The 23,588-nt window shown below is 44.7% G+C and overlaps 1 protein-coding gene across 2 annotated transcripts in view; it reads left to right on the top strand.

The window, feature by feature from the left end:
* The first annotated feature begins 8,856 nt into the window (after nt 1–8,856).
* USP22 (ubiquitin specific peptidase 22) overlaps nt 8,857–23,588 on the top strand; it is a 99,540-nt gene continuing 84,808 nt past the window's right edge. For both annotated transcript variants that reach the window (XM_034065220.1, XM_034065219.1), the window contains exon 1: nt 8,857–9,073. In XM_034065220.1, the coding sequence (XP_033921111.1) occupies nt 8,948–9,073 (126 nt within the window). In that variant the 5' untranslated portion in view covers nt 8,857–8,947. The remainder of the gene's footprint in view (nt 9,074–23,588) is intronic.

The following is a 23,588-nucleotide window of genomic DNA, read 5'->3' as shown; positions in this document are numbered from 1 at the left end:
TCAGTAAGGGTTCAAAGTGTCCAAGCAGGTGATGATTTCCTTAATGGATTTTTGCCTCAGCACCTTCAATGGGATTTCCCAGGGTGCCTGAGACCACACATCCTCCTAGACCTTGGCAAAACTGATATATAAGGTGTTGAAGTCTTCCTAACATGAAGAAGCATTTTGGTTCATTCAGACCAAGATTAGTACTGATCTGTTTGGGGGGAAAAAACATAACAAAAGTTAAAAACAAGGGCAACCAAAATGACGTTGGACATTCATTAGTGAAGCATTGTCAGAACACAATAGAAGAACAGACAAAAGCCAGGCCACATTCTGTGGTATTTCCTAAAGGGCTCCCTCTGGCACAAGGTTATTCCCTGCCAATCCTTTTGTATTGTTGTTGATAATGAAGAGAAGCTGAACAGATGATTGTTGCATTGTCCACTAAGTGATTCATGTACATTAAATAGTGCCTCAAAAGTAGGCTTTGGGTGGACTTTTTTAGTCACTTCAGTTGTTTATTTGGACGGTTTAATTGCCATCTTTTGACTCTCCACTGTACATAATTATTTCCTGATTGCTTCAGCTAAATTACCCAGGGTGTAACTCCTCAATGGTCCAACAAGGCCTGACTTAAGAAGCAGCATCTCTGCATTTTCAGAGATGCTTGATTCTGAATGTCCACCTCTAGAACACTGCTCCTGATCTAGGAAGGTGATGAGGTTTTGCATGTCCTTGGTCCCTATCTCTGAAAGTTGGGTTGTGAAGCACAAACTTGGCTACACAAACCCTTGTAGTTCTATTGATTTCCTCCTTAGTCTCTCAACTCTGCTGCATGTCTGCATCAATGTTTCTGTATTAACCCAGGACTTCCATTACAATGAGACTTTTTATCCTCAGAAGGTTTGGTTTTGCAGGCTGTGACACTTGTGACAGTGTGCCTGAGGGCATACTGACACTACTGCAGTTAGAAGAACTTCAGTGTTAAGAAGCTATTTACCCCCAAATCCACATCCAGAACTGCAGGTCCACTAATATGGATGTACTAATGAATGGAGAAGAATGACACACAGGTTTTTTGATGGTTGAAGAATCTAAGGAAGTCCACACTCCTTTGGCATCTCCATTTCCTTGTCTGAGGAGATGCATGACTTTGCCTCTGTTGAATAGCTGTAGTTACATCTCAAAAGCCCTGATTTCCTAGTTATTCTCTGTTCCCTATTGGATGTACCACAAGGAGAGGTTCAATGCAGGCTCTTGTTTCTGCCTGTATGAAACAGTAGAGTGTGGGGCAAGGCAGCAAACAGTGAAGCAGACAGGGGAAGGAAACAGTCCCGATAGTGTTGAGTTGTTCATGTAATATGGCCAAGGTTTAAATCTTCCAAGGCCAAAGCAAAGCAGCCTGACATTTTCTCAGTCCCTTCTTTCAGTGAGGAAAAACATTACATTTCTGTTACCCTGCTCTGTGATTAAAGCAAACCCTCCAGCCCTTTGGATCAAACTGAGTTTTAGCCTTTTTTGGGGCATCTTCATAAAGCCAGCTGAAGCTCAGCAGACACACAAATAAAACCAGCCCTCCCTGTGCATAAAACCACAGTCTTGCTAGGATTTCCCCCCCTGCCTTCCACTTTAACCCTCCAGCATTGCTCTCCTTGTATTCTTGCTCTCCCAGGAGTCCGCATCGCTCTGTGCTTAGTGGCAGGCGATGAAATCAAGCCGTGCATTAGCAGCTCTGTAATAGCTTTGCTCAGTGGAACCCAACTTCCTTCATTAATCCAGAAAATGAGACTTGTTTTCGTACATTTGAGAAGCTAATTATTTAAGTGCTGGGAATTAAGGCTCATCAGATCCTGGAGCCTGATTTTGGTTCTGCTTCCCAGGGGATGGAAGGAGATGGAGGGAAGCTGGCTTTGCACAGGTGTACGGTACGGTACCTGCAGCAGGGAATGACGGTGTGCAGATCCTCATCTACTTTAGGCATAAAAGCCCCTCTCTTTGTGCATCCCTTTTCTTCCAGACATCATCCAGTGGTTCTTGCCATCCAAATTAATCTTAAGTCACCACTAATAAAATTACTTTATAGCTTTCTTATTTTTAGTGCATGAAAAGACGTGCCCCTCGTGTGGTTGACCCAGCCTGAAGATTTTGCAATAAAACAATAATGCCTTGTCTCAGCTGGGTTTTAGGGAGGCAAATGAGCTCTCACCCATTATCCTTCTACAGTCAGTTATACTTCAGCCTTACCTTTGATCACCATATTCAGAGAGGGGTTTAGATAGAACAGCCCTACCCAACCTAGCAAGGGACCTTCCAGTGGGAAACAGAAGATGAATTGGGTGAAAACCCCCCTCGTCTGTAGGAAACCACAGATGAGGGCAGATCTGTTGTTCTAAACCAAGTTTTTACAACAGAATGCCTTTCAACAGTAGACGGGTGCTTTTGACACTCTTCCCAGAAAATGACAGAGAACCTCCTGATGCTGGTTGCCAATAACTATGCTAAAGAACAGGCATTTGGTTCCGATAGTGTCACTGGATGGATCCACTCTTAATTACAAGCAGCTTGCCAAGAACAAAGCTTTCATTTTTATGGAGATAGCCAATGTCCTGTGTTCACTTCAGAGACTGAGGGAGCAAACATTTCTGTGTGTTCAGCTGAAGCCAGATGTTAAAGTATTGTCTGGATGTAATTGACTTGACAAATAGCAGGAGTGACATTTTAGCTCCATTTAAGTCAGTGGCAAAATTCCTGTTGAGTTCAACTGGGGCCAAGATTTGATCCTATGACAGTGCTGATGGGGAGACTTAACAAATGATCTTCACAAACGTAAGTGCAGGCATTCTGTTTTTCTAGGACTCTTTTCAACCTATGGAATTCTGTCTGCTACTTTGAAGAGGGCTGCAAAAGATCACAAAGACAAGGAAGCTTATTGTCAGTAGATTTAAATGAGCTATCCAGGGGTCTGTGATTCCAAGGGAAGACTTCAGGAGTTGATTATAAAGTTGTAGATCAGCTCGATCCATTAAATTCCACCCATCTTTGTAATCTTTGGACTGACAAACATCCTTCTGGCAGGACCTGTGCAGCTGAACTAACTCTTTGTCACTGAATATTGTGGATTCAAGATGCTGCTCTGTCCCCTATGCTGGGAAATCCATGTGGAAACCTCCAACCTGGCACCGGATACCAGTGGACTGAGCCGGAAACAAAACCTTTGCTTTAGAGAAGCTGGAGTAGCTGGGACCATACAACCCATTCAGGTTTGTAGCAAGGACATTCCTTTGTCCCCAAGATAAATGAGCAGGTACACAGTGTTCTCCCTAGACTGTGAGGTGCCTGAAGTGTCTCAGATGAGCTTTATTGTGAACCTAAAGGCAATCAGCTTCAGGCAGAATCATGCAACAGATTCTACCCATGGTATCTCCAGAGGTTTAAGACCTGTGGTCAGACAAGTCATACAACCTGATGTGCTTTAAAGGCTTTGGATTAACTAATGGTACTACTGCTGGATGGAACTTCATAATGCTTAGATGAGAAAAGGCTTGATCTAGGAAAAAAAGATCACCAAGGATTTAAAAATAGAGTAATTTAAAAATGGTAACAGTGATCTATTTAGGATTTCAAACATTTTTCCATGTAGATTTTTGGTAAGCAGAGTCGTTCTGTAACTTCTTACCATTAAGACTGTGGGAGAACTTGTCTTTTTTAGAGTGCCTGAACATACTAGAAGATTAAATGAGGTTCATACCTGTAGGCTTCAGTCCAGGGGAAGCCAAAATGGAGAGGGTGCTAAAGTCCAGCATCTACCACAGAATATCCAAGCTGTGCTTCTCTCCTACTTAGGGGCCTACTTTGATTGGTCTGCCAGAAGCAGGATGACACTTGAGTAATACTACTTTATGGCAACATATTCATAGAATTTCTTGCTGGTTTGGGTTGGAAGGGACCTTAAAGCCCATCCAGTTCCAAGCCCTCCCACAGGCAGGGACCCCTTCCACTGGAGCAGGTTGCTCCAAGCCCCTGTGTCTAACCTGGCCTTGAGCACTGCCAGGGATGGGGCATCCACAGCTTCTCTGGGCACCCTGTGCCAGCGCCTCAGCACCCTCACAGGGAACAGCTTCTGCCTAAGAGCTCAGCTCAGTCTCCCTTCAGGCAGGTTCAAGCCATTCCCCTTGCCCTGTCCCTACAGGCCCTTGTTCAAAGCCCCTCTCCAGGTTTCCTGTAGCCCTTTTAGGCACTGGAGCTGCTCTAAGGTCTCCCCTTCAGGAGCCTTCTCTTGTCCAGGCTGAACAATGCCCAACTCAGCTTGAATTTCTCTCTCAGATCTACCAAGCATGTGCAGAATTAAGAACTTTTCAAGCTGTTCAGTCCTTCATTTCAAGCCAGCAAGCAATGCAAGCTCCTGAAGAGACCCCTTCAATTCCACTTTTGGAACCAGGGTCCTCAGCGTCTTGTTGGCTCAAACTTAAGACAGCTCCACTTGTAATCCATGTTTATGTGAGGAATCCTAGCTATAGCCTTGATCTTGCTCACACCTCTGATCAAAGGGAAAGGTTCATATTTACCTGAGAACTAAACTGGACATTTTAACACATATTATATGGAAAAGGATGCCTGAGTGAAGTAAGAATTGATTCATGGCTGTGCAGCTGAGTCTAGAAGTGCCACTTTGGGATGACATGGATCGAAGATGCGGTTACTTTGCTTTTCCATACGAGGAATGCTACTTCTTCCCAGATGAGCTGTCATGTAGTGTAGATGACTCTCTGGAGGAAGAGTTTGCTGCACATTTGCAGTATGTTTTAGCTACTATCAACATTTATATTCCATTGGCATTTGAGCATAAGCACTGATTAGCATAATCATCAATGCTTTAACGTGAAAAATTCCTCCAGGAGACACAGGAGGGATTGAAACTGTTCCCTTCCCCCAGAGGCAAGTCCTTTCCTAAGCTGGCTGCTGCACCAAAAGGTTTGATTCTAGAAACATTCCCAAGATATGCCCAAGAGTAAATTAAACTAGAACAAACCTGTAAATTCGTGTGTTTGTGTGTGTGTGTGTGGAGTAAGCAGGCCCTGATTTAACAATTACTAGGTGACAAAATGTTGTCACTATTTCCAAGCCCTGTGTTGTTTTGGCTGCTGCTCTGTGCTCTTGTGTCACCTTCACTGTGTGGGTTGGAACAATCCAGGAGTGTTTTAGAGGCCAAAGTTTTATACTTCAGAGGAAAGATTCTGGTGTCTTCACGACATAAAGCAAAGGGTTTTGTGGCACTGCCCTCTTCTAGAGCTTGCCTCAAGCTCCCCAGGTCAGGAGCTGGTCTCAAAATATCTCCAGAGCCACTTTTCTACATTATTTTAGAGTGGATTTTTACTCTAGTTCTAAAATGATTCACTGACAGGAACTTCAGCTTGAATTTTTGGCTTAAAGAGTCTCCTCTTTATGGAGAAGAAGGAAAACTTTGAGGGGACTTAAAAGTTTGAAAGGTAACATTGGAAACCTCCTCTTAAGAACTGATCTTTAAATCTCTTACCTTTCTGCTTCTGGGAGGTGACTTTGGGCCTCAGCTCCCATTGACAGCTGTGGTCAAGGATGTGCATCTTGATTAGGTCTCTAAGAATGCTTCTCACATCATCATCAGGTCTTCAAGGGGTGGACCACGAAACCTCTAGGGAGCAGGAATAGTTAAATGTTGTCATTGTTCTTGAAATGGCCAGAGAGAAAAATGAGTATTTTCCCAAATTAACTATTTCTTTGGGAGGGAAACAGTACCAAAAGCAGGTATTTCTGCAACCATTATGTGTTTATAGCCTCACAGTTCTTATTCTTTCTGCATAAGACACCACACCCTGCACTGAGTAAACATGGGGGCTCTGCAAGAAAGAGTAGCATAGAAAGCTGTGTGAACATTTGGGGATGTGCAGGGCACTGAACATGCGTGTAGGCTTTTGGGTCTCCTGGGGTTTTTTCCAGAGAGATGGACTTAAATTTAATTGGCAGAAATTCCCTCTTTTATCTTTATCTCTTGTTTTGATGTGGTAGCCATGGAGAAAAGCCTGAGATTAGTAACAGTAGGTTGTTGCAGAATAAGAATAACTCTCTACTTGCATTTAGACTGTAGTAATATTGGGGATTGTGTTTAACTGGAAATATTCAGATCCCAGTGAATAAATGCCAGATGCTCTTAGGACATTATTCATCCACCTTGTACTAAATGCTGGTAATCTTTAGCTTTATTCTTAGGGGTGTTTAAGTGGCTTTCACAGGGCTTTTTTCAGAGAATCTAGGAAGAGACTGAGTGGCTTTTGAGGTGACATGAGCTTAGAGAGGTAACAGTAGGAACAAAGCCATCAGTCCTTGCTCTTCTTTGCTGTGGATGAATCTCTCTGATCATAAAGGTTTAGTTTCCCTAATAAAGCCATGTGGTACATTACTTAGTTTGCCTCTCCTCAGCATCCCAGCACATTTTGCAGTGTTCCTTTATAAAACAAGTTTACATTTTTGAGCCATATCCAAACCAGAGCTCTTCAGGCGTATTTAGGAAGAAAAGAATTTCCTCTGCTCTTGCTGGGATGACAATTCTGGATGGCACAGACACATGCAGAGGTAATAACACATATTGTTAAGCTCTACCAGTCAATGTGTTTTTACACATTGCTTCCAAGTGATCACAGCTGTTTCTGGTGGGGGAAACAAGGCACGGAAGACTAGCTCATCTTAAGGCTACAGCAAAAAGGCTGCTTGTCAGAGACTCCAGGGTCTGCTTGAAGACTGAATGAAAACTTGCTTTGAAGCCCCTTTTTTATCTGGATGAGAAAGATCCAAGAAACCCCCTTTTCGTGAATTGTAGCAATGATGTCAGAACACAAATATGACTTAACATATATTTCTTCCAAGAAGATAAAAAAAGAGTCATTTAATTAGTAAATGTCAAAGATCTGTATTTTCCTGCTGCTTTTTTCATTGTTGAAGATCTGGTAGATGTGAAGATCAGGGTACCCAGTTTATGACATACCTTAGGTGAGACACTCTTTCAAATAAGTCTGCTGCAGGTTTGGTGTTGTCAGAGGCTGACAAGGAGTCTGGAGAGGGACTTCTGGCAAGGGCCCATAGTGATAGTTCAGAGGGGTGGCTTTAAACTGACAGAGGGGAGATTTAATCAGTGGTATTTAACTACTACCTTTCTTGCTGCAGTTTATCCAGGGCTTGTATATAAGCCTCATCTCTGGAAGGCTTCTTTCCTCTTTTCAGAAATCTAATCAAAATTCCCATCCTTTTCCTCTTGCTTCCTCCACTATTGTGTAACCCTGTAGCGTGAGGCATACAAGAGCTATGTACAGATTCAACTATTTTACAGTCTTCTCATTTCCATGTATAGGAAAAAGCTGAATTTATACCAGTCCTGGTTATTCCCTACATCAACTTCATCCCTGTGGAAACATCAGGAGCAGAGCCTGGCAGTGCACAGGGACCATATATGGTCCTTAGGGCAAACAGGAGCATTGCATACATCTTCCCCCCGACCCCAATGCTCGAGGAGGCCTGGCACACCCAGACCTGCCTCCACACAGCCGCACTCGGCTTCCTGACCCTGCCATCGGTAAGGAGGGGGAAAGACCCGCCTCTCCTCGACCCGCAGTCCCGGCTGCCCTAACCGGAGCCCGCTGTGCTGTGGTGCGGAGCGGCGGCCAAGGAGTGCCAGGGAGGGCCTCAGCCAAGCGACCGGGAACAGGATGGAGGGGGGAAGCGGGGGCTCGGCCCCGGGGAGCGGCCCGGCCGCCGCCGCCGCCCCTCTCCCCTCAGGAAATCGCTGAGGGAGCAGCGAAAGCGCCGGGACCAGCGGATGTGACAGCAGCGCGACCCCCTCAGCCGTGACCGCCCCCTCAGCCAATCACCTCTCGCCTTGGAGCATGATTGACAACCAGCCTAGCCAATCCCACTGCGGCACTCGCCGCACGGGCCCCGCCCTTCCTCTCTATTGGCCGGCTGTTCTGTCAATCGGCCGAGCTCTTCCCGCCCCTTTCCGGCAGGGGGAAACGCTAGGTAGGAAGGGTGGAGGGGGGGAGAAGAAAGAGAAAACAGCCAATGAGAGGCTAGAGACGGGCACCTCAGCGGCTGAGTGACAGGCGAGCGGACCAATGAGCGCGCCCCTTCCATCCTCTGGCTCCCTCCCTCAAGGGTGGCGGGGCAGAGGGGGCGCACCTACCGCCCCTTCCCCGTTGGTCTGTCCCACTCCGGGCCTGGCGGGCTAGGTTGAGTTAGCGGCTCGGACCATTGCTCACGGCGGGCGGAGGGGGGTGCGGGCGAGGAGGAAGGAGACGACGAAGGAGGCGGGGGGGCCGGGGGGCGGTTTAAAGAGACAGGAGCCGGGCGGGCGGGCGGCCGGCTGGGGGAGCGGGAGCGGCGGCGGGCGGAGACTCGCCCCTTCCTCACACACGCTCGCTCACACCGCGGCCAGGGTCGCCGCCGCCGCCAGCGCCCCCACTCCGTCCCCGCTCCCTCCCGGCTCCCCTTCCCCTCCGCCAGCCGCTTCCACAGCGGCCTCTATGAGGTAGAAGGGAGCGGCGGCCACTCCGGGGGCGGCAGCGGCCGCTCCAGCCGCCTCCTCCTCCTCCTCGCCTCAGAGAGCCCCATCTTTGTGTGTGAGGGAGAGGGCGGGCGGGAGGGAGTGCGCGCTGCCCGCCCGCTGCCGCCGCGCTTTGTTCGGAGCCGGGGGGCCGTGGCGGCGCGGAGCCCCGGCTCTATGTGCCAGCCGCTGCCCGCGCCCCCACAGCAGCCCGCGGGGGCGGCGGAGGCCGCGCGGCAGGCGGCGGCCTGAGGGGCCGGAGCCCCTGAGGGCGGGCGCGCGGCCGCCCCGGCCCGTGCCCGCGGCCGTGCGGTTGGTGCGGAGCGGGGGAAGGGGCCGGCTCGCTGCCCGCCGGCCCGGCCCGTCTGCGGGCGGATTGATGTGGGGGGGTCTGACATGAGTCCGCCGGCGGCCGGGTGCTGCCATGTGACCGGCTTCAAGGTGGAGAACTGGAAGCAGAACCTGCGGGCGATTTACCAGTGTTTCGTGTGGAGCGGCTCGGCCGAGACCAGGAAGCGCAAGGTACCGGGGGCGGCCCGCATCCACCTTCCCCCCACCCCCCTTCCCCTCCCGGCCCTTCCCCACACACTCTCTCCCTTCCTTCCCTCCCCTTGCCGACCCACCCGCCCGCCCTCCCTGAGCCACTCGCACGCACTCCGCCGCCTCGGCCTGCCCGCGGCTGCGGGGAGGGGACGGGTCCCCCGCCTTCCTTCCCTCCCTACGGGGCAGGTGGGCCTGAGCCTCCCCCCTCCGTCTAGCTACCGGCCCTGTCCCCGCCCCGTCGGCAGCGCCGGGGCTCCGGCACGCGGTCGTGGGGCGGGGGAGGAAGCGGCCGGTGTGTCCCCGGTGGTGGGGCCCGGTCACCGGGATGGAGGAGGCGGCCGGTCCCGGTGCCTCCTTCCTTTTCCTCCCTGCCACCTGCCCCGGCGGTGGGACCGGGTTTCCGCAGCGGGGCTGTTCCGCAGCGCCGCCGCCTGCTCCTCTGTCTCCTCCCGGAGGTGCGGGAGGCAGCGAGGGCTTCCCGGAATACAGCGGCGGCGGGGGAGGGGAGGGAGGCCCGGGGCAACGGGCACGTCCGGCCTGCGGCGGAGCTTTGTTGCCCCGTGGGGGCGCGCCCGAGCCCGGGGGCTGCGGCGGTGCTGGATGGGGCGGGGGGGTGCAGGTTTATTGAGTTCTTGCCTTAAAACAGCCATAAGGTGCGCATTGTGGGAGTCCCTTTGGGAAAGGGGGTTCCTGCTGTAGGGGGGGAGAAAAGGAGCTGGCTCAGTGTGGAGTACACGGAAGGGCAGTGGGGAGTTATCTCTTGGTGGTGCTTGGGACATGAACAGCACAGCAAATGCTAATCCGTGGTAATGGGGAAGAGCACTTACCCCTGTGTATGTGCTAAAAAATGCTATCTGTACCCACATGTATGTTTCTGAAGGGCTCCTCTCGTCACTCTGCAGCTAATGACTCTGTTCCCCAGAATCAACGGGATTTACTTCAAAGTGACTTGGCAGATTTCTGTTACTCGTCATATTCGTGGCTGAGGAAGGGAGTGCAACAACTGCATGTAGCAAAACTTGGGGCTTGGGACAGCACAGGTTGTGTTTGTGTTGAGGGAACCCATTGAGAACTTTCTGAGCCCAGTTGCTTTGCCTTAAGCTGCTCGGCTTATTATTCGTGCTAGAACTAGAGTGTGAAGGATGCACATCCAGGCTGAGGAGCCTAACCACTTTGTGTGTTCATTTGGGTTCTCAATAATGCAGTTTTCCAATCTTATACATAAAGAGGAAAAGAAAAAGGAATCTTAGAAACGTGTTTCACTTGATAGCCCTGCAAAAATATTGTCAAACTGATTTTTCTGTACTTATAATCCCCCTACAAGTCAATATTATCAAGTATATTAGTCAAAATCTGGTTTTATTTGGCCTTTAGTATGTTGAAATACAAATTGGGATGCAGTATGTGATACTTAGGCTTAAATGGAGGAAAAATATACCTGTGCTGTGGAATCAAAGATGGCAAGTGAGGTAAGATGTCTCAGATGAATGTAAAGCAAGAGTTAGGTGGAAGAATGCAAATGAAATTTCATTAGCAAAATTATCACTTTAGTGCTTTATTTTCGTGTGGAGCATCTTTTGTAACCTGCGTACTCTTTGTGTGCTGCAAGTTTGGGTTTTGTTTTCATCTGATGTGTTCCTCATTGCTTGAAAAACCAGCTGGAAATACATAATAATCCATTGTAATCAATCTGTTCTTACTTCCTCTTTCTGATAGAACAGAACAGGATTGTTTCAAAATCGACTGCCGTCTCATGGAAAGCAGCAGTTTTCCAAATCCATGATGAAAATGCTTCACCCCCTCTTTTTTCTTAGGAACAATCTGAAAATAGTTGGATTCCTGCATTCAGCCAACCTGAAATAGTGGGAGTATATGAGCACATGTAGGGAAGCAATTTGATCAGCTGAATTTGGGGTTCAGTTCCCAGTCTATATTCCGAAGGATTGAGGGAAGTATATAGAGGACAGTTACGGTACTTCCCTCTCCTGCATATGGATATGAGGCATTCTTCCATGGAATTTTTCTTTCCTGAAATTCTCTGTCTGTGTGTGTGCTTTAGAATTTCACTTGTGAAATTTGATGAACAGTGTTTTCTGTTTCAAGGCACGTTTCTAGTCTAATAACTAGGAAACAGTCCTTTGTCCTTTAATATTTTATATCTACATATATTATGTATGTGTGTATATATACATTTTAGCAGCATAGCTCTGCTTCAGAATACCTATTTAGTGATGAGGATTCTTGGTCTTAATCAAAACGATGAGGTCAGATTAAAGGTTTGATAAAGGATGATGTTCTTTTTGTTGCAGAATCAAGGACAATCATATCATTTAGCACGGAAAACATTTGACATGAGTAGTAGTTGATAGTTAATGGGAAGCACTGGTCAATGTAACTGTTGGGCAGGTGAACCCAGCTGTAAAATCGTTTTGGCTGACTGGTGATGGCCAGATCTCAATTGTTAGCTTTCTATAATGGTAACATACTATATTCCTCCTAAGGCTGTCTTAAAAATCCAAATAGCAATGGGAACTGCAGGGGGCAGAAAGTGTCCATTCCTCCTGCTTTCCTTCCCCTGCCTGCTGTGTTCTGCTTTGCAAGACCATTTTAATGCTGCTTTGCTGTTTGCTATTCATTTTTAATATGTACCTTTTCCTGCAAATAAGCTTTTATGAGCTTCAGCTCTTGGTTCAGTATGCTTCACAGCCAGCATTTTGAATAGGAGAGCTGTAAAGCGCGGTTTATAGTTGGAAAGCTGTCTCCTGAATGTAGATTTGAATTCTCTGTCAGAAGCAAGAGGTAATTCTCTGTGTGTATCTTTGTAGATCCTGGATTTCTGGTGAAGGTTTTAGGAGAGTGTTCGCTTCTGAAGCATTGTCTATGCCGGGATCTGAGCTGCCGTCATGGTGCGTCGTTGTATCTACACGAAGGAGTAAGGCTGTAGCTTTCCTTACCTCACTGCGTCTTGGCTGAAGTAGCAAAGTGCAGCAGTTGTAGTACACACTGTTCTAGGCAGAGGCTTTGCTATGGTGCAGATGTGTTGCTGATGGTAAAGCCTAAGTGGTGACAAAACCTGTCATGCTGAAGAGTGGAACAGGGAAAGGGGTAGAAGAAGAAATCTGAAGAATTGACTCTTGAAATGGTAATTGTGATCTAAAGTTGGAATTAGATTTCAGGGCTAAAGTTGTATGTGAAGTGGCACAAAATTAGTGTTGTCTCTGCTGGCTTTAGAACTTTGACCTGTAACTCTTGATTTTTAATTTGGGATAGTTAGAATCTGTTTAATAAGCTGATGGCGAAGCTCATGTTCCTGTGGGTCCTGCACTTTACCTTGAATATTCTGATGTGGAAATTACCTCACATTTAATTAAGTAACACTGTAGAAGAGCTCCTTAAATCTGACACCACTACCTCCATTTAGTAGTTAGGGAAGAACGAGAGGATGCTGACAGGACTTTGGCCAACCTTTTGTGTCAGCTCCTTCCATTTTTCTGTCAGGTCACACTTCAAACCCTTTTCTTATTCCTTTAGAATTAAAGATGAGAAAAGACTCTTTTGCATGTAGCTTTTGGTCCCCACTCAGACATGTAAGTGCATCTCTGTGCCTAGGAGTAGGTAAGTAATGGTTTCAGTGCATGAAGAGCAGCTGAATTGACGACCGAATTCTGGTTCACTGGGCTATGCACCTTGGAGGAAAACAGTCTGCCTCATTCTGAAGGGGTTTTATTATCACTGCTCTGAAAAAGGCTCTCTGATAAAAGTAAACTCTTAATCGTGACCACGGTCATGATATGCACAAGGTCCTATCTGGAATTTCAGTATGTTTGTTCTGTGCTTCTGCCAGTAGATCAAAGAATAATTGCCTGTCAGGGTTGTATGCTCGCACTGATGGCGGGAGCATTCTCAGCATATTTCTTCCTGTTTGAGAGCTGCTCTTGGGTTTTCCATTATTATTCTTCTTTCTTTACATGGGCCCTCCAGACTGATTGATGCTTTCAGATCTGAAGAAGCATTTTCATGACCTTTCTCTAGGTATCCTCCCCATGTATCTGCAGCTTCCGTTGTTCGTTCCTTGTAGTATTTGACAGAGAATTGATTCATAGATGCTTAGAGCTGAAGCAACTTTAGTTCATGTCCTGACTTTCAAAGCAGAAAAAGCTTAATGATATCTTAGCAAGTAAATGCTATGTCATGTTTGCAAAGTGTTGTGGTTCACGGGCTAAATCAATGTGTTCTTGCTAAAATGACCTGGGAGTCACGGGATGAGCGCATGGTGGAACTTCTCATCTCCTGCTTGTTGAGGCACGTTCGCTCGCGTTCTCCCTTGCAGTCTTCCCCGTGTACCTGTCCAGGAACAGGCAAGTGGTGCTTAGGCAATTTGCATTGTACCGCAGCAGATGGGCAAGGAACCTTACCAGGCTGTGCAGCCTTCTCAGGGCTCAGTGTTTTGATTACTTAAATTAATAAGGAAATCTTAGCTTGTTTTTCTTTAACATTTTTAGCATATGCATTACAAACTTCTGGATTACAAATCCTGTGGAGAATTTGAAAGAGGAGCCTAGGATTCATGAAGCATGTCTCTTTCAGCTGCATACTCCACTTTGGCTGCCTGGGTGAGCTGTCTGATTCACTCAGGAAGGATGTTCTTCTTTGCCATGTGTTGTGGGGACTGCCTTCTCTCTGAAAGCCCCTAAGTGTTAAACTTGACTGCAAGCTTCGTTGGTCAGGAGGTCTGCGGTTTCATACCTGATCAGTCTTCCTTAGTTCTTAATCTTTAAGGAGTAATAAGGTCTGTAGGCCTGCTGAAGGTAATGTTGTCTTTCCTTGTTTTGTCTTTCATGTGGAGACATGATCTTTGGTGTGAGAGAGACCCAGACATGAGATTTTTAGCTCTCTACACAGATTGAGGATGCTCCACTGAGCTTGTGTCTCTGGTGGTGAAGAAGAATACAAGACCTTCCTCTTCCTAGTGATGTTAATCCCTATTTTGTACCCTCATTTAAATAAATGGTTGATTTCTGAGCCACAGGTCAGGAATTAGTCTTGCACCATGAACTCTGAGGTGGTGAATGGCAATTCTTCAGTCATGGGATCTGAGCATCAGGACATACCCAAACGCTCGCTCATCTCTGTCTCTAAGGTTAACACTTCCATTGTGATTTAAAGGTTACATAGGTCTCTGTCACCAAAGCTGACTCATGAATAGCAGTTGTATTGGAACCGTTTCCTTCTCTGTTTAATATGGATGGAGAGACAAACAAGCACAGTAAATGCAGTTTTCCCCATACTTTGTTCCATGGTGCAGAGAAAGAAGCTGGATCTGCATAAGCTGGTAAAGGAAAAAAACAGGGATATGCTGGACAAGAAGGTTTCTTTTCTTCTGTAGTCTTACCAGCAGTGAAGGTTTCCTAATATCCAGGCTGTCTGCTGGGAGCAGTTGTAGCATCTCTAATTTTCTCTGCAGCCCACAATCTTGTTTGCTTAGTGTTGAAAATGGTTGAAAGCTTTTAAACTAGAATGATGTTTCATAGCGTGAAGGTGAGCAAGGTGGAACGGCTTCATTTGATTTGTTGGACCTATTTGGTGAGCTTTATTTTAAGCCGGCAAAGCTTGAAACCCCAAACAAAGCTTAGCTGATATCCTCATCTTTGTTTTGGGCCTTAATCTGTAGCGCTAACATGAAACCAGAGCTGCGAATCAGTTTCAGACCTTCTACTCTCCTTTCATTTGAGGATTTTCTGTCTTAGTAACTGGAGTAACAAATCAATGGGTAAATGCTGCTGACTGATAGTGGAAGCTGCCTGCTCATGAATTGCTGACTCCCCTTCTCCTGACTTACTGCTACGCGAGTCAGAGCACAAAAACCCAGTACGTTTTCCTTTGGGACATACTCTGGGGATTCTCTTTGTAACAAATGCTGTTGCAGCTCTTAGTTTGATTCCCAGTGGTGGCTGTGGTTTGTCTGAAACCAGAGAAAGATTAACTTGGTTTAAAAGCTTGTGTTTCTCACCTTAAACCTGGCACCCATAGTATTCCCTGTTTATGTGCAATGGACTTGGAGCTATGTTTTCTTGAGGTCTTTCTCCTGGTAGATGTAGGGGTTTTGTTATCAACCATACCTTTCCATTTCATCTGCCTGATGGCTACTTGAAAATGTTGGGTTTGTGTTTTTAATACAAGTATTCCCATGGTTCACCGAGTATTTACAATGTGTCTGTAGCATGGGACAGCATTAAGGTGAAGAGATTCATAGGTACTCTTGCTTCTCTATCAGGTACAGTAGCATCACAAGGAAGGCAGTCTGAAGGTGACCTGTATGCATTTCATTGGATTTACTAGAACTATATAGCATTTTCTTTTAGCCATGCAAAGAGCCATTGTTGTTAGAGCCCTTTTAGACTTGGCTAGAAAGAGCAGCTATCTCCAGTCTCTTGTTAACCTCTGGACTATGGAGTGAAGTGAGTGAAATGTAGTAATGACGTTACAGTTGATTACATTATCCTGGCTGTGTTGTCAGCAAGCAGTGCTGGAGCACAAGGAGAGCCATATGCTACCCAAGAGGCCTGAACTGGGAACATTTGCTTAGCAGAAGCGGTTCTAGAAGCTGATAGATCTGTTCTGACTGGATGAAAGCTCTGTATTGGTAGTTGTATTCTTTTACATATTGATTTGGCAGTCCTTTATGTACACTCTGCTTAATTCAAGATAAGAACTTCCCTGCATTGTAATATAATCAATGTTGTAAAGAGTTACTGCGTTCTGCTTGGTTCCAAGTGGGGAACTACACTAATTCAACCTGCGTAGCAGCACCACAAGATCTGTGGTTTACTCTGATGCTAGGACAGATCCCCCATGTGGAGTTCTCTCGTTTAAGAATCATTTTATCCATTTCAAGACCTATTTGATGATCAGTAAATTGAACTGTTACCCGATGCCAGTTGCCTCAAAGTAACCTGAGATTCACTTTATCTGTTGGTAACTGATTAGCAGCAAGCTGTCTGTCTTGTCACATTCTTTTGTGTGCGAAATACAGCAAATACTCAACTGTTTTTCAGTTCTCTACTTACTGAGAGGTACAGTGTTACTCAGTTTGAGTTTTTTTAAACCTCTCAGTTATATATAACACCAATTTAAAGTTCTTTTTATTTTCTGTCTCTTCTGCTTTTCCATGTTGGTAAGAATCAGTTTTTCTCCCTCTTCTCACTCTTCCTTTCCTGTGTTTAGTGGAGCTTGAAATTAACATGGCTCTTCTTGTCTACCTTTTGCATAGTATCACTGATGATGTCAGCATATCCCTGGGAAGGTTTACAGTGCACTAAATGTGTCATTGAATAAAAAATGTGGCTATTAGATAAGGTGAAACTCGGAAAAAGGAAAAAAGTAGGTATGGTAACAAAAGTTGTTCTCAACACAGTTAAAAACGTGGTCTTTTTAGCATCAGTATTGGGGGCTAGTGCAAGTTCTCATGTCCTAGAACAAATTCTGACATTAAGCATGTCAAATACATTAAATATCCTCATATTAAAAGTAGTAATGAGAAGCAGTTCACTAAATGTGACACTGCCTCAGTAGTTACTCTGAAGACAGAACCTGGGTTTAGCTGTGCTTATGCAGTCTTGCTCTTACTCTGTACTGTGTTTGCGGTGTTGGTTTGCCCCACACTGAGCTCTTCTGCAAATACATGTGAAAATATAACTCTTCATAAATTCAATGAGTTGTATTTATGTAGAATTAAACTGTAGAGATGATTGATCTGCAGTTAAGAGATTATTAGAGTATCTCTTCTTTTTCATTAGCATCTTAATCTGGAGTTCTGTGTTGCAGCTCGTGCCCTAATATATTAAACCAAGTTTTCATCCATATACATATACATATATATATATATATATATATATATATGTTGAACCGCAATTTAAAAAGTAGCATGTATGATTCAAAGAGTGAAAGTTACCAAATTAGTAATAACTTAATTTTTGCCTAAACACATGAAAGTCCCTGCAGTATTTGAATACAGTTAAGTGCTGGAATGATGGAGTGAGTATCAAACGCCAACGTGGCACTGAGTTCCATCTGTGGCAGTTGCCTTACTTGTCACCTCATGCATCCAAGTGGCCTTTTTAAAATAGGATTTGGCTTTGGATTGGTCTTACTGAATTCCAGGGCTTTATAGGTATGTTTTGCTTCTGTTTTTAAAGAGCTTTTGGTTTGAATAAAGTACAGAGTTGAATTCTATTGCTTCAGTGTGTGTTAGCACATGGAAAGAAACCAGCAGCTTATAACCTTTATTTTTGCCTCCCTCATGCCCCAATTTCTATTAAAAAAGGGTAAATTTTCTTTTCCTTGTGTCTTTGAACAACTTAATGTTATTTCACAAAGTCTGTCTGCTTATGATATGTGCTTCTATCCTGTGCATTCAGACTTGTTGCATGCAAGTCTGATGATGGTAAGAGACCTTTACAATATCACTGGTAACTAAAGGTAAGATTTATTGTACAGCAGATGTATGACAACTTCCTAAGTGAAGACAGCTGAGATAGCTGACTGATTTCAGTACCTCATTTGTGCTAGGTGAGATTTGGTGACCCTGTGCCCTCCAGTGACAAATGCAAGATTTGTCTTGAAGTTTCATGTTTTGCTTTGCTGTGCTTCATTATCTTCATATTACTGCTTACTTTTGTTCTGAAACTGGATCATTGTCCTGCTTGGCAGCTAGTGACCAGGTGAAATTCTCATATAATCCTGTTTTCTGTATATTGCTGACTTCTGTCATGTTCTCTTAGCAAGCATCCCTCCCCCAAAAGCTTATTATTGGGTATTATTTTCTAAATAACACTCAGTTCTTTGGTCATTCATGACTGCATTTTCTGGTTTTGGTTGTGGGATGATCTTAACACTGATGTGGAGAACAGAATGAGCAAAGCAGGGAAAATAGCTTCAAGAGCTGTTGCAGTTATGGGTGTAAAGAGGAACAAGGCTCTTCTGTCATTAGGAGGCTGTTCCCTAGGGAAACCGATCTTACACTTTGTCCAGTGTAATTTTATCTTTCTGCCCTTAGCAATGTGTTTCTTTGTCACACAGTAATTCTACTGCTTATAACTTTTAACTTCTAACTTTGATGTGCAAGTTCCAGGTTCATCTCAATCAATTCATTTTCTGCATTTCTTAGTAGCTTTTCTACATGGATTGAGCCACCAGAACTGATTCAACCTTGCACATGCGAAAGATGTGCTCTCAACCATGAGTTTGCTAATGAGAGGGGCCTAAACCACAGCGTGTGATGGAGTGGTACCAGAGTTCAGAATGATACAGAGTGTATCACTATCTGTCTGTGAAATAGCGTCAACTCTGAACAAGAAAAATACTTGGAGAGCATTGCTCATCCATGTGATTAAGTATTTAATGAAAGGAAACTTTTGGGGAGAGATCCTGCTATCTCTGAGGTCTCAGGGACATCTTCTAATTGGAATGTAAGGCCCTTGTTGAAAGATTTCAGGCAGTAGGAGGTGGGGTTTTTTTCTGTCTTAAGCTGAGTACTGCAAAAGTCTGACTGTAGAAAACCAGGACTCCAGTTCAGCAGTAACCTGAAGAACTGCTTTATTGCAGCAGTTCTTTATACAATGAGCAATGTAATTCTATAAGGATGTTGTATCTGTAAGTTGAAATTCTTTTGCAAACAAAATGTTTCTTAAGCAGTGATAAGAAATCATAAGAAATGACATGAAGGAGAAATTGAATTAGAAAACCTGACAAAATTAAACCAAAATGAAGTAAAATTTCATAGCTAGTTCTGTATGTGGGTACTAGTGAGTTACAAGTAGGTTATGGAATTGCTAAATGGTCTGGAAGAGAAAGTTGTCATTCAGCTACAGGACAGGACACTATTTGATTTACCAGAGCAGAGAAAGAGAGATGAAATTTGGACTTTTCAGTGCACTATCGCTGAAGACTGGTGGGTGGGGAGGATGAAAGCCAGCTCTTTAGGAGTTGCCTGTATGTGTGCCTTCCCAAACAATGTAAGGAATTGCCAGCTCTTGGCTCTGTGTTCCTACTATTGTACCACACGCTGCATCGGGTTGATGCAATTGTGCTGTGAACCAGAACAGATAAAGATGAAAAATACTATTTTCCTCTTCTTAGAGCCTATTCAGGTGAAATACTACAATGTTATGTGTCAATGCAGAGTTGAGGAAGCAGCTGTAATGTTGGTAGCTTGAGGGGAGGAGTGCCTGGGTGATGGGACAGGACCTGAGTGATGATGCTCAGAGGCAGTTTGAGTAACAGCTGCTGCCTTCCACTGGACTTTGCCACTGACAGATTGGCTGTGTTTGAATGTTCTCTATGTACAAATGGTTTATTCTTCACAGAAGAGAAAGTGTGGCTGGTACTGACTTCATTTGAAAGGTTGTGTGAAGTGACCGATGTTACTGCTACAGCTGTGTGATTGTACCTGCTATTGTAAGTGTTGAAGGATTTTACCAGTGTAGTGGTGTGTGCCGAGTGTTGGGTGGAACTTACATCTGCAGTTATTAGAACTTACTCCTGCATGACAATAATTTGCTTCTACTCCAATTTCCTAGTGAATAATAAAGGATGCAGGAAGTGTAGAATGCCTGTAATCTGTGATCAGCTATTACAGCAAATCCACTTTTTCATATTACATTTAATGAAATGAATAGTGTTTTTCTGAGTAATCAAGTTATAAGCCACTTGTTTGACTCCTTAAACAGGCTTGTCCCTTAAGTTAAGGTTTGTGTTTTATAATTAAACTCTGAAGATATTTTCACTTTCTTCTGTTGGTTCAAAGCATCTGGTCATGGGGTATGTACCTAGGTCATGCTCATGCTGCATCTTGTTGGGCATGATGGGGTAATGGGATTGTAAATTAGGTCTTTATGGTACCGGTTTTCCTCTGACCTATTCCCTTACATAGTCTAGAGCAGCCCCAAGGCAGCACTCCAGTAACACCCTTTCATGCTGCCTGGGGTCAAGGATAGGTGCTGGCTCTGCAACCCCATCAGGGCATCCCCTGGCAACTGGTTGTGCTTGTAATCGGTTACTCTTGTGCAGCCATAGAAAGGATTTGACTAGGATCTCTGTGGGTCTCTTTTATTTTGTTGAGGACATACCTAATACAGGATTCAGCTTTTGAAACGTTTTGAGTGTTAGCATCTCCTTTTTCTAGTTTTATGCTTCCCTACTGTATCCGTGAAATGTTAAATTCAAAGATAAATCAAAGAAAGCCTATCTTAATATTGAGCAATTGTGGTTATTACAGATGCTTGGAAATACCTGACCAAAATAGGGTTATGCACCTCTGTTGGGAGGGATTTTTTTTTCCCCAGCATCTTGGGTTATATCAACTATTTGTGCAGCAAACACCAGCAGAATCAAATCCAGGCTTGCTAGCTATTTTGGGCTGGGATTAGAAGTGTTAGCTGCATTAATGGGGCAATTAGAGCAAACTCTTCTGTGGCAAGAGTGTGATGAAACACTGGGTAAGTTGGTGTATCTCGGCTCCTCTAGAAAACATCTACTGTTTGAGCAGCCACCAGGTAATACAATTCAAGGAGTTTCACCCATTTACTGTTCTCATCTCCACAAAGAGGAGATCTTCAAATGTGGGATTTGTGGGGTAAGTTTTCTTCAGATGAAACTATTCTGCTGCTGCTGGGAGACTACTCTAAGCTTGCACCTGAATACAGAGGCCACAGGGTTGAGGTGGACCAGCATATCCCTGAATATAATGCACTAACGGCAACAGCAGTTTTCACTGGTATTCCAAGACATTAATTTCTTACGGTAAAAACTATAAAGTCAGTTTCCCAAATGAAGGAATTAAAACTTCTGGTGAAGGATACCCCACTAAACTGTGTCCCTTGGATGCAGGTTGATCTTCCCAGCCAAACAGCATGAATTTCATCATTATAAGCCAGTATTAAAAAGCTGTAGATAAATTTGCCTCATTTCTTTACAGAGTAGGTTCTTCCAAACTGACCTCAGTTACAGGATCTGCTTCAACTCGTTGTTTACTCCTCCTCTTTGGTAGACAATAGTTTTGTTACCTTTTTAGCTGCAGAAAAACTTCTGATCTTGGGGAATTAGAGCTGATTTCCTAGGAAGATAGTAGGTGAATTGTAATCCTTCTTTACAAAATCCTCAACACATACTGTTCTTTGAATTCTCTCTATCGCCGTCTTATTTAAGAGTTTGGAGGTACATTATATCTATGTACAGATATGTGTTTGAAATAAAGCTTTTCAAGGAAATTGTAAAACACTTCTTTTGTCCTGGTTTTCCTCATCATTGACTCCCTTATCCTCACCTTTTCCTGTGCTTCACCTCACACTGCTTAACTTGTTGAAGTATTTCCTTCAGCTTAAGATCTTGAAACACAGTCTGTGGAATCCGTTCTCTCAACGTTAATACTACATATTTTGTCTGGTTCATGAAGCAAAGTAAAGTTGGATCAAGAGCTGAAGCTGATAATTGGTGGAATCTCCAAACTGCACTTACAGAACAAAGAGCAGAAGTCATGTTTTACAGTCTGTCAACTCTGCAGAGCAGAAGTTCTGTGTTTTGTGGTTGTTCAGTTAGGAAGGAGAGTCCATAATGTTTTCTTCAGCTTCATGGCTTTCTTCGCTTCCCTATGCAGTTGTTACGTGGAGAAACTTGGGGCAATGAGCTTTGTTTCAGTTTTCTTCTCTTGGTGGTGCTCAGCTGGAATGGAGGAACATGGCTCTGCTGAACAGAGCTCCATGGAAGAGTTGGTTTTGATGTAATGTCACCTCTGACTTTGCAGCGAGGCCAGAGCTGGTTTTGAATCTGCACTTAACTCACAGGTAATGGCACATGCTGTTGCAGAACACAAAAGGTTTGACAGGCTCTAACTCAGCATGAGTACTGCCCTGAGTTTGATTGGGTTTTACCTACAGTTTGCACCTTTCAGAACAGCTTATTTCATGTCAGGTTGGCTTGACTGGATACTTACTTTTTCTGTGAAGCAGGGGAAATCTGGTGGGCTGTTTCCTCACTTCTGGTCTTGTTCACATCCTCCATCATGGGCAGTTCCTTGTTTTCAGTGTCTGCTTTTCTTTCTCCCATACCTTGAGTTCCCATTGGTGTTCCTACCCCTTTAGGGTAGGAACAGTGGTGCTTTGTTTTGGGCTTTTCCCCCTTAGGAATGATCTGTTTACAGTTTAGGCAACATCTGCATTTCCATGCTTTTAACTCCTTAACTGAGCCCACCCTTTGGAGGCCAGTGATGGTGGGTTCCTCTTGCCACGCTGTCGGGGCACACTGCTCTTCATGCCAAGGTTGGAAGTGTTGATCGTGCTGCAGATTGGGGTGATAATTCATTGCTGTCACAGCAACACATGCTTCAAGTTGCTTCTCACCAGATTTGTTGGCTGTATGCTACACCAGAGAGAATTATTTCAAGCGTCTTATTGCATAGCCAGATGCTGTAGAACTGGTGCAATCAACCTCCCCTCCCCCTTTTTTATGACTGTTCTGACTTTACGGAGGAAGAACTGTTACAGAGTGAAACATGTTCCTGTGGAGCACTGGGAAAGACGTAGATGGACTTCTGATGGTGGCTCTGGGTTTTGCTGTTAGGGATGTTCTGTTTTGCATTCTGGTTAAAAAGAAAGAAGACAGTGTGAGGGGAATTTAAAAAGGAATTGGTGTCCCCTTGCTGTTCTGGTTGTGTTCTCTGATAGCTGGGTGCTGTGGAAGTTTATTTCCTTTAAGAACATGTGCTGCTGACTAGATTGCCTTGATTTTGAAGAACTGGAACTACTTCTGCCATCTGCCTCCTTACCACCTCTCAAAAGAAGGAGAAATGTTGTAAACGCTGGTCCAATAATGGCCAGCACATCTGGGCACTGCCTTGTAAGATGCTGCTTGATTTAGTTACAGCTGCTTTAGCTAGGTTAGGTGGTAATAGATTATCTCCCTCAGATATTTTTGTTCTATGCTACTCTAAATGCCCAAGGATATATACCCTGTTCCTGGAATTTATGGCAGTACCTTCAAACTGTTTGTTATTTGGGCTCACTAGAAGATGATGCTGTAAGCCAGATCACAGAATACAGGTCACTGTTATTTGTCACATCTGTCCCTTGTAAGGCTTCTACAAGTCCTTATATCAGTAGCTGTGCTGTTTCTGAGACATTGTAGAGCTCCGAAGAGGAAAATGGGTGGCTTTTGGACACAGGATCCGAGTTCCCCCAAAACAACAAACTTAACATTTACCCTCATATCCATGCTGTAAGAAAATGCAAGTTATGTCATAAAACCCCTACATATTATGCATGGTGGTGTTTGATTACCAGGGAGATGAGATTTACTGGTTGTTCAGTCTGCCATAAACAAACTAACATACTTTTCCCAGTGCTTTTCCAGTGTAAATCTCATGTCCAGTGGCTAGGCATTGTGGCACCAGTAACTTTAGCCTTGCTTACATTATAAGAGAAGTTGCCATAGAAGTTAATTG

Source organism: Melopsittacus undulatus, chromosome 8, assembly GCF_012275295.1.
Source record: "Melopsittacus undulatus isolate bMelUnd1 chromosome 8, bMelUnd1.mat.Z, whole genome shotgun sequence".
Lineage (NCBI taxonomy): Eukaryota > Metazoa > Chordata > Aves > Psittaciformes > Psittaculidae > Melopsittacus > Melopsittacus undulatus.
Note: the sequence above shows the minus strand (reverse complement) of the source record. Positions and strands in the feature narration are given on the sequence as shown.